Here is a 10,085-nt window from a genome sequence, read left to right on the forward strand (position 1 = left end):
GCTGCTTCCTGGTAGTGTTGTCAGCACACTCGTACAAATAACTGCCCCTTCATGGGATCTTATTTCAGAAAGGAATGAGACTACACATGAGGCTTGTCAGGGTAAGAATGAGTTTACAAGTGGCAATTTGTTAAAAAGTATACAGAATTGGAACAACTAGACAGCATCAACACTGGTTACTGGTTACCCCAATTTAGGATTAACTCAATTTAATTATTAATTTTTATTTTTTAATCCATTTTTGTCAGTGTGTCATTGGTACTGTATGGTCTACCAAAATATCTTTCAAAACACATTTACAATAATGTAGTCCATATTTAAGAATCAACTTCCGCATACTGACTGTAAAGTTTTTGTTTGCCAACACAGCGTGACAAGTGTGATCTTGGGAAAAAAAAACATCAAAACAGGACAAACATGTTTTGGGGAATTTGGAAAAAAACATTTACTGCCCTATATCCTTGTATAGCAGGTGCACTGTTTTGCGCCTTGTTGTTAAATGTCAGGAGTTGGCTTAATACTGGAGTAGTCCACTGACTTTGTGGGTCTTTATTGTTTTTACAATCACTCTTCCAAATGCTCATAGCTGTCATTTTAGGAATAATTAGCAATCAACCTATTCTGTTGTTAATGTATGAAGATGTGTTGACATCAACACTGTAAAAGAAGTCAAACTGTTTTTGCCTCTGAGCCTGTCATCGTTGGCGTTGACTGGAAGTTGTGAGACACCTACCAAAGGTAATTGTCATCTGTCAGACACCTGTGGATCACCGCATGTCGGCAGAAGCTAATTTAAGAGCTGATCAAAGCTGATGTGATTGCAATGCAGTAAGGTCATCCTCAGCTCTGAGTGACAGTAAAACAAGCTCCTTAAATAACAACAACACTCCAACAGATATGCAGCATGAATGTAATTTGCAAACTCTGAAAGAGGCCACAGAAAACAGTAGAAATTCAGAGGCACTTGTAAATGTAAAACCCCGAAAAGGCTTTTTTTTCTAACAGTCTTTTCAGGCACACAGCTTCTAATGTTTCTCTGCCATGCGACTCCAGCAACTTTCAAAAAGCAAATTCTCCCTGGTCCTCCTACCTAAACTGTCAGCACCTCATTCATCATGATGAAATAATGAAAACAAATGTTGTGTTACATAAGAACACAGGGGGAAATTTCTCTAAGGTTAAACACTATTTTAAGCAACCATGTGAACAGTAACTTTGAGCAATTTGACTTTACCTGTGTGGGCCTTCCAGTGCCTGCAAATATATATTTCCTGATAGGTGTGTGTTTTTCTGCTTGAGTGAGTTTGTGTCTGTGTGAGCACGTGAAATGGAATGGAGCCAACAGGGAATATAAAAGTGTGTGCGTGTGTGTGTGTGTGCGTGAGTGTGGATGAATTTTATCTGCATGTGTGGGTGTGCATTATGCAAATATCAACCTGGTATGAGACCGATCAGGTAGCCAATTGGAGCAGGATAAGGAAGTAAGGAGGATAAAAATCCTATTGTGGTGTGGCAGCACCTGTAGTGTCTGAATGCATCTGTTGATTCAAAGATTTGGGAAACCAAAAGACTCACCTTCTCTCGCTCTCATCACACAGATCTGTTGGAATTTCCAGAATCTATTCTAATCTGTGTGTGCCACCGGATTTACCAGAAACTTCTATCAGCACTGGTTGGACCCCATTCTACTGCTCTGGTAGGCTAATAGACTCAGTAACTGTCATTTATTTCATGTGTGTCCTGTTGTTACAACTGTATATTGTACAATACAGTTTCAATGTGTGTGAACGTATATGCTTATATGCCAAACTACCATCATAGTTTCAGTGCAGTCACAATGCTAAAATGAAAGCAGTCTCCACAGACTAGACACACAAACTCATGTGAACTTCTTCAGATAAGTGTTGCTTATCTATGTGGCATCCAGTGAATTGATTTTTCACTGTGACTCAGCTAACAGGATTTTGAGCTATAACTGTGACTCTTCCTGTTTGCGCCGCTACGTGATTGTTGTATTGACAGGAGCTACTCCCTGCCTTGTTGATAAGACATTAGTGGACAGCAGGGTTAACACACCATAAGGCGTTAGACCAGACTCGGCGGATTGACATGTGAGGAGCTGATCTGCCTTGGCATGACGGCACTCACCCCCTATCTTCTGGGGAAATCACGTTCAGAGATCTTGACTGTAGCTTGTTATAAAAGTGATTTGGCAGACTGTTGAGGAGGTTAATTCAGCCTGTCTCTGTGTCACAGGTGTGTTCGCCTGCCAAAACAGTGTTTGCTGTTGAAATGTGTGACAGGACCTGGTGTCATTTTTGTTTACAGCCTACCATAAAAGCGTGACCAAGATCTGAACAGGTGCAATATATGGGTCACTGTGTGTAAAGCATTAGTTTTATTATGGAGCTATTTAAAGCAGGTGACTCATCATGCAGACCTTTGACAGTTGAATCCTAGTGATCACAAACAGCTTTGATTGATTGATCTCTGACAGATGCATCCAAACATGTTGGAAAATATTTCCACCTACAGGTTGATAAATAGAAAAATTCTGAACATGGACTGTGCTTCATGTATGTTAGCAGAGGAATTATAAAATAAACAGCAATGAACGGTCTGCCATGCTAGTCCTTAACTCCACAAACAAAACAACCATAAAGAAACCACAAACTAAGCCAGATAGCACCGTGCACATGCATCGCTTCTGCCACCAAAAACTGTGGTGCTGCTGTGTTTCTGATAAGCTTTATTTACATGGAATGCAAATATACTGTAAAACATGCTATTATTTACATGAATACAGCAAACCCTTTAAAAGTAACTTTGCAGCATGACTGTCCACTAAAGTGGTATGAAACACAGTGTAAACTCACAAGGACATGAGCTACAGTAGTAATGTAAATATGACAAAACAAATGTGAAACAGACAAATTAAGTTAATTAATAACTCTTGAGATTCTACGTCTTTATTATTATTATTATTATTATTATTATTATTATTATTATTATTATTCCGTACGTTTTTTGGCTCGGCCTATCTTAAGAATGCATTGAACGATTCAAACCGTTTAAACATCAAAAGATTCAGCTCATTCACATTCCCGAGAACCTTCAATAATAATTAAAAATATTATAATATTAAAAATATTAAACATTTTCCACCCTCAAATTAACATGGGAGTCAATGAGAGAGCCCTTCAAAGCATGCCTTCTGGAAAATGCTACTTCTCCTACAAAATTTCAAAATAGAGAAACCATTCAAAGCTTAAAATACTTCAAATATCTTGGTCTTCAAAACTTTTATACAGAATTGGAAATTCAGCTTTGTCTTCAAATGGCAGGTGATTAAAGATGAAGTGGTTTTTGAGGTCTCTTCTGAGTTTAACATTAGTGTGTATTGGGTGGAATGTTGGGAGCCAGAGTGGGCGGAATCTTCAGCAGAGTGGAGAGAGGCTGAGGAGATGCCTAAAATAAACCTGCACCCAGGCCTGCACCACCGATCTAACTGGGATCATTTTTATATCGGTTCTAAGGAACACTCGTTAGCTTTCTGATGGTGTCAGTCTTAAAACTGAACACCAAACTGTTTTGCAGCCATATATTCTAACTCGCCGCCATTTCCAAATCTTTGACATCATAGACATAAATATTATACTGTGTTGTAAAGCAACTTCTTGCGATCCTCATGGTGTCCGTATTTTTTTGTCTGAAGGCTTCGGTTTGGACAAAAACAAGTTGTTTAGAGGGTGTTTTTACATTGGAAACGCATTTAGGAGGGGGACAGAGAGAGCTGCAGTTAGGGGCAGTTGATAAACATTCAGGTTGCCATGGATACAGGCAGGCAGGGCTGTTACCATGGTGACAGGCTAACACAAACAAAGAAGCTTTTCCACCTTAAAATCACACAGCCTGTGCTTCTTATAATCTTATGGTATTATTCCAGCCTCTGACCTTTCATATCGTATATTCACAGGCTATTCTTTAAGGTAAGTGACTTCATACTGTTCTTGTCTTCAGCTGTTTCTTTTTCATATCTTCATAATATTCAAACATTTTCTACTTTTAAAAATAAGAGCTTCATCTTTCTAAATTCTTAACCGTGTTTCAGCAAATTAAATTCAGATTGCAGATTCTCCAGCAATTCAGAGCAATCCTTCACATCAGCATTCACAGCAATGCTTCAGCTGCAGCAATCAAACTTGCATTTTCTTCAGGAAATGCTTTTCTAGTTCTTTATGCTGTCTGGAAAAAACAGAGGCCATTAAAACAGACTCAAATCACAATTTAGTGCCCTCACAAAGACAATGAGATACATGTGTTGGATTTAATACACTTTATTAAACTGATTAATGCAGTTTATTGTCAAATTCAATCCTGCTTTATTTGGCCATAATAGCCACAGGTGTGTGCGTGTGTACGTGTGTAGTGTGTGTTTGTATACACACTACTGATGACATGCTGTACAGTGACTGTTGGTGCACTGTGAAGCAGTATTTCCACTTTCTGTTTAAACAGCCTTTAGTGATGCAGTATGAACTGATTTCCTATGAATTTGTTACATAGGCAGCGAGACTGGTCTTCAGATAAGTGTTGTTACTGTTCACAAGCAATGAGCAGTGCTGTCAAGACAGACTAAACTAGAGCTGAATTTAATTTACAGAGTTGAATTTAAGCTTTAATTTTATCGTAAATTTTGCAGTAACTAAACTGTTGCTTGTTTACCACTTCCATCTTTACAAGCTCCAAAGCAACTAGCTACATGTCTAAACTGCATTATACATATACTGTAAAATATGGATGGCCTCAAAGTGTAAATAAGACTCATTATTAATCTATCCACCGCTCCCCTGCTGCAGCCTCTGGGCCATGGTACATCAGAGTGTGGAAGCTGCATCATGAGTGTAACTCCATCCACCACCCTGGACAGCCAGCTGACCGCTACCTGGGGACCTGCTAACTCCTATCCTGATGGTGAGCATTCCTAATGAAGCCTTCTGCGTGCTTCCCTGTGTGTTCCTCACTAAGACGTCAATCATTTAACTAAATCACCTGAACAATATTCCACAATGCCTCCAGAAAATATGCTGAATGTTCTGCTCAAGGATTTTTATTGCTCTCCATTAAACAATCCAGCTCTCTCACTGGTTGTTAAACAGCACTGCAAAATGAAAACCATTCAACAATTAGCAAGTGCTGCTTACCTGGTGTGCCAGAGCTCTGAAACATAAGGCGTGAATTAGGGATTCCCGAGAAATAGCTCAGCTGCTCTCTCAGTAAACTGCTCTGCAGATTAATTAAAAAAGTAGTAAAATTCATGTTTTCTCTCATCAGATGTGTCTTTGTGATCATCATTACTGATATATTTTATCCTGATGTCTTTTCCTAGTTTCACTGGTGATGCCTGGTTACACAAGTCGCATTTGGCCTCATGACTCCCAGCCTCAGTTCTGGAGTAAGTACCAGGTGTGGGAGTGGCTGCAGCAGGTCATGGATATGCACCAAATTGATGCCTCCAGCATTCCCTTTCAAAACTTTGACATGGATGGCCATCAACTATGCAGCCTGAGCTACCAGGACTTCATCCGTGCTGCCGGCAGCGTGGGACCCATGCTCTTCCACAGTATCACAGAGCTCAAGTGGAATGGTGCGTCTGAAAGTCTGAGAGAGAGGCTGAGGGGGCAAAAAAGAAAAGATGATTAGGCCCAATAAAAAAAAAAAAAAAAAAAAAAAGAAAGAAGAAGAAGCTGGTTGATTTCAGCTGTGTCTGGAACAGAGTCTTGATGAAGTGTTGCTGAAGAGGGATCACAGAGCCGGTCAGGGGTCGCACCGCATGGCGGCTGTAGAGGGCTGGAGCTGTGCTTAAAGCAAGGGAGATGATGGATTTGTTGTTTGCTCTTGCTAGAATGAGTCTCCTAACAAAGCACAGAGGGGGTGTGAAGCTGAGAAACAAGCTAAGAATTGCCTCTGTTAATTAGTGTATGTTTTTGCTAGAACCTTTATCTCAGTTTAGAAAAACAATATATATTCCTGTGTAATGTGGTCAGTGACATCAGCAGAGCATAGCTTATCTAACATCTGAAGTTAATAGCGTTTCACAACAAGAGCAGTGCCAGGAGACCTGGCACAACAGGTTTAACCTCAGGGTTAGAAAGAAATTCAAAGCTAGAGCACAGTCCTGCTATTGTTGTTTCTGGCTGTAAGAAAGCAGCTCAGTTTCTGTGGGTCCACGGAGTTGCATGTTAACACAGCAAATGTCATTGTCACACTGATCATGCATATTATTACCACGAAACAACTCAAAGCTGTGGTGTTATCATATTGTTTCCGCCTGTTGAAAATTGGTTGATGCTTCATTTTATATTTTTATTCAGACAAAAGACAAAAGAAAAACAAAGAGCATAGAAAGTAATTCTTCATCCAATCCTCCACTCCTTTTACCGTCTGCTATTTTGACAAAATCTCTTTTCTGGCTCTGTTGCTCTAAAAATACAGCACCATGCTTCTGTTTTGGGTTGTAAAATGGTGTCTGAATACGCCATAAAGCTGCACAAAAAAAGATTCCCTGCTTTATCTGCCTGGAGTCTCTGCCTGTACTGCCTGCCTGGCATGCAATTTAGGGTCCTAAAGAGGCTTTCAATACTTTAAGCAATGATTTGGTTCATGGCTTTTTAATGTCTAACCATGAATGCGATGAATGTGAATGATCAATCTTCAAATATTACACAACACATTTGTGATTCCTGATAATAACTCACTTCCTTTTTCCTTCTCTGCCGTGCACAGGGCAGTACCATGTGGAAATAGGGCCACTGGAGCTCAAACCTGACTGTAAGAGACTCACAGACAAATTCTTAGATAAAAAAAGAGAAAGTGAATGTGTTTTTTTACTTATTATTTCTATGTATTGATGTATTTTTTGTTCACAGTGGACTACTCCTGTCCATTCCCAGATGTCAGTTATCCACCTGGAGGTAAATATATCACTGCTGCATTACCACCAATATAGCATCATTTAGAACTTCAATGCTTAGAACAAAAAAACTCTCTTTCCCAGAAATCTATGACCCCTCCATTCACCCCCTCGCACCTGATGCCTCCCCCATCCCTTCTAGTCCTGGTGAGGAATTTGAATTTAATTTATAACACAACATATTTACATGTAATATATTTACAGAAGGGTTCAACAATACTGTGATATCTTTCTCTCAGAAATCAAGCGGTCATTCAGTCGTCCTCATCAGGTCAAAAAACACAGTAAGTAAGAGATACACATCTATGTAGTGCTGTCTTTGATTGATCAGAGTGTAAATGTTTATATTTAGAGTTCTATTTCCTGCCTTGTTTTTCACAGATCCTAGAGGGACTCACCTGTGGGAGTTCATCAGGGACATTCTACTGAACCCAGAACGAAACCCGGGGCTGATCAAGTGGGAGGATCGGACAGAGGGAGTTTTTCGCTTCCTCAAGTCAGAGGCGGTGGCGCAGCTGTGGGGCAAAAAGAAGAATAACAGCAGCATGACCTACGAGAAGCTAAGCCGTGCAATGAGGTACACTGACACTGCTCGTTGCTAATCACATGCAAAACATCTTGTTTGCATACTGTAAACAGACACCTCTGACACAAGCAGTACAGTTCCTAAACTCAGACTATGTAGTGTTTGCATTAGCCCCTCAATCCCAGATAAACAAATGGAAGAAACAGCAGCTCACTGGACGATGGGAAAGGGGCACCGTTATGTGATAGATTCTAAACAAATGACTGTGACAGCTTAGACATTTTCTTCAGATACCCATCATTAACAGCTCCATGCCTAATACCACTGACACATTACAACACATTTCTACCTTTTCCCAAACAAATGGACCCCTACAAATATCCATTTTAATCCAAAATGAACAGAAACAGCTAAAATCTGTCCTGAGGAGAAACTGCAATACATTCAAATGAGCTAATCTAATGAGCTTAATTTCATTGTGTTGGAAACCATTGGGAGCTACAAAATGTTACCACAAAGCTGATTTTGTATTTACTGTAACATTTACATTACTTCAAACTACTTATATTAATTAAATGACCTTGATTAAGTGAAAAATGCAGTGACATGATGACATGTTTAGCTCTGCCTCCTGACAAAGGTGCTTGTTCCTTCATTTCCATATTGTTCACGGGTTATTAGGTTAAGAACTAACCTTGTGATGTTGATGCGTCGTGTCAAAGGCAAAGCTTTCTGACACTTAAAACCGTTGAAACAATTGCTCTAAAGGAGATGCAAACACATAATGTCAGATGAGTGTGTCACTGAAAGCAAACCGCAGCCTGTACTGTACACATTAGGAGATGGAATTTTACCTACATTGTTGAATAACGGTGAGTAATGTCTTGGCACTGAAGCATTTGGCAGATGAGGGCTTTAAGCAGTTGAACTGTCAGTTGAAGAGTGCCAGAACTGGAATAAGGGTTGACACCACAATTGGGTCCTTGTCGGACGAGTTCCATGTAATTCTCACTGTACAGGACTGACTAACTATTTCCAGACGAAGCTGTTAGCATGACCAAACTTGGTGCAAGTGATTTCCAATGACCGTGAAACACAGCTTCTGTGAGTCACTTGGTTTCTGAAGTGCTGTTTTGAGTCTCTGTAAGAGGCTCGACTAGGCTCTGATCGTCACCATGCCAACAGCGCCACAGTTCGCCAAAACTCCAAATATGGACAAAGAGGTGGAGCGCAGGAAGCTCACACTGTGGTACAGTAAATGCCTGTCATTTAAATGGCTTATGGCATGTCTATAATTATGTGTCACTTTAGGTCCTATATCATTTAATGATTGAATTATATAAAAAAATGAAAAAAATCACCCATACATTTGACACTAAAAGGGAACTTGACAGCTGAGACCTAAATCGGTTTTTTGTACCGACCAGGCTGTAAACACCTTTATTTGTGCTTTTTCAGTTGGCCACACAACATAGAAGTCTATGGGTATTGACTTGCTTTTGGAACCAACCCCTAGAGGCTGCAGTGTAAATTGCATTTTCTGGCACTTACGCATTGGCTTCATGTCTCAGCCCTAGTGGCTTGCTGATTTCACACAAAGTCTTATACCTCTGTATATTCAGTTGTTTTAGTTCACTGTGTCTGTCTGCCCTCTGTTACAGATATTACTACAAAAGAGAAATCCTTGAGCGAGTAGATGGACGCAGGCTCGTTTACAAATTTGGAAGGAATGCAAGAGGATGGAGGGAGTCTGAGAAGTGACAATTTCATTAATTTATATCGTTATATGAAATGTGATGTTTTGTTATTATCATTTTCACTGACTGCCTTTGATATGTGTATCTGTACACTGTTTACACGTTACTGTTTTTCTCTGTACTTTTTACTTTACTACAATTCATTCCTTTTGTTGTGACACTGAACTGAGATACTCTTCGCTGTGCCTTATTAGCAATCAAACCTCTGAGGTGTGGTTAAATAAAATATTGCTGAAGAAATATAGGCTTACATAAAAAAAATGTTTTTTCTTCCAAACAGATACTTTCATTGTGTCCCAAAGGAGCACATGTTGATTTAACATTCAAAACACAAGTGGTGAACAGATGTATGTTGAGTGTTTTGACATTGATACTGTGAAGTGTCCTTTGGGAAGGATGCTTGATCACTGCATAAACAATGATAAAATAACATGCCATAAGCACACTGCAGCAATGAAGAACTATATGAATACATAAACAAGTGATAAATGTTTGCTGAAAATATGGTTTGTCTTATTTCATTTTTTTTCTGAACTGAGCTGTAAAAAAATGTGTGTAAATGTTTAATACAAATAAAGATTTTGATGGTTTTTATTTTATAAATGTCATTTTATATATATATATATATATATATATAATTGCATGTGTACAAGGCCAAAAATATCTATATCTAGAGAAGCTGATCTTATCTATCAATAAATATTTCAGGCTTAAGCCTAACCGTCGTTCTTGCCTGAACTTGAATCATATTGACTGCCCACTGAGTGTGGTCTATAAGCTTTGTTCTCAGTAAATCTGTTACAAGCTTGACTTTGAAAAGCCTCTGACT

General features: G+C 39.3%; 1 protein-coding gene across 1 annotated transcript; it reads left to right on the forward strand.

Annotated features, from left to right (window-relative positions):
* The first annotated feature begins 1,484 nt into the window (after window positions 1–1,484).
* On the forward strand, window positions 1,485–9,846 carry ehf (ets homologous factor). The gene is made up of 9 exons (XM_028408694.1): window positions 1,485–1,696; window positions 4,860–4,974; window positions 5,390–5,647; window positions 6,787–6,831; window positions 6,930–6,974; window positions 7,058–7,120; window positions 7,213–7,257; window positions 7,355–7,550; window positions 9,161–9,846. The coding sequence occupies exons 2-9, from the start codon at window positions 4,899–4,901 to the stop codon at window positions 9,258–9,260; spliced, it is 828 nt and encodes a 275-aa protein (XP_028264495.1). The 5' UTR covers window positions 1,485–1,696; window positions 4,860–4,898; the 3' UTR covers window positions 9,261–9,846.
* The last annotated feature ends 239 nt before the right edge of the window (window positions 9,847–10,085 follow it).

The sequence above is a fragment of the Parambassis ranga genome, chromosome 6 (assembly GCF_900634625.1).
Source record: "Parambassis ranga chromosome 6, fParRan2.1, whole genome shotgun sequence".
NCBI classification, from domain to species: Eukaryota; Metazoa; Chordata; class Actinopteri; family Ambassidae; genus Parambassis; species Parambassis ranga.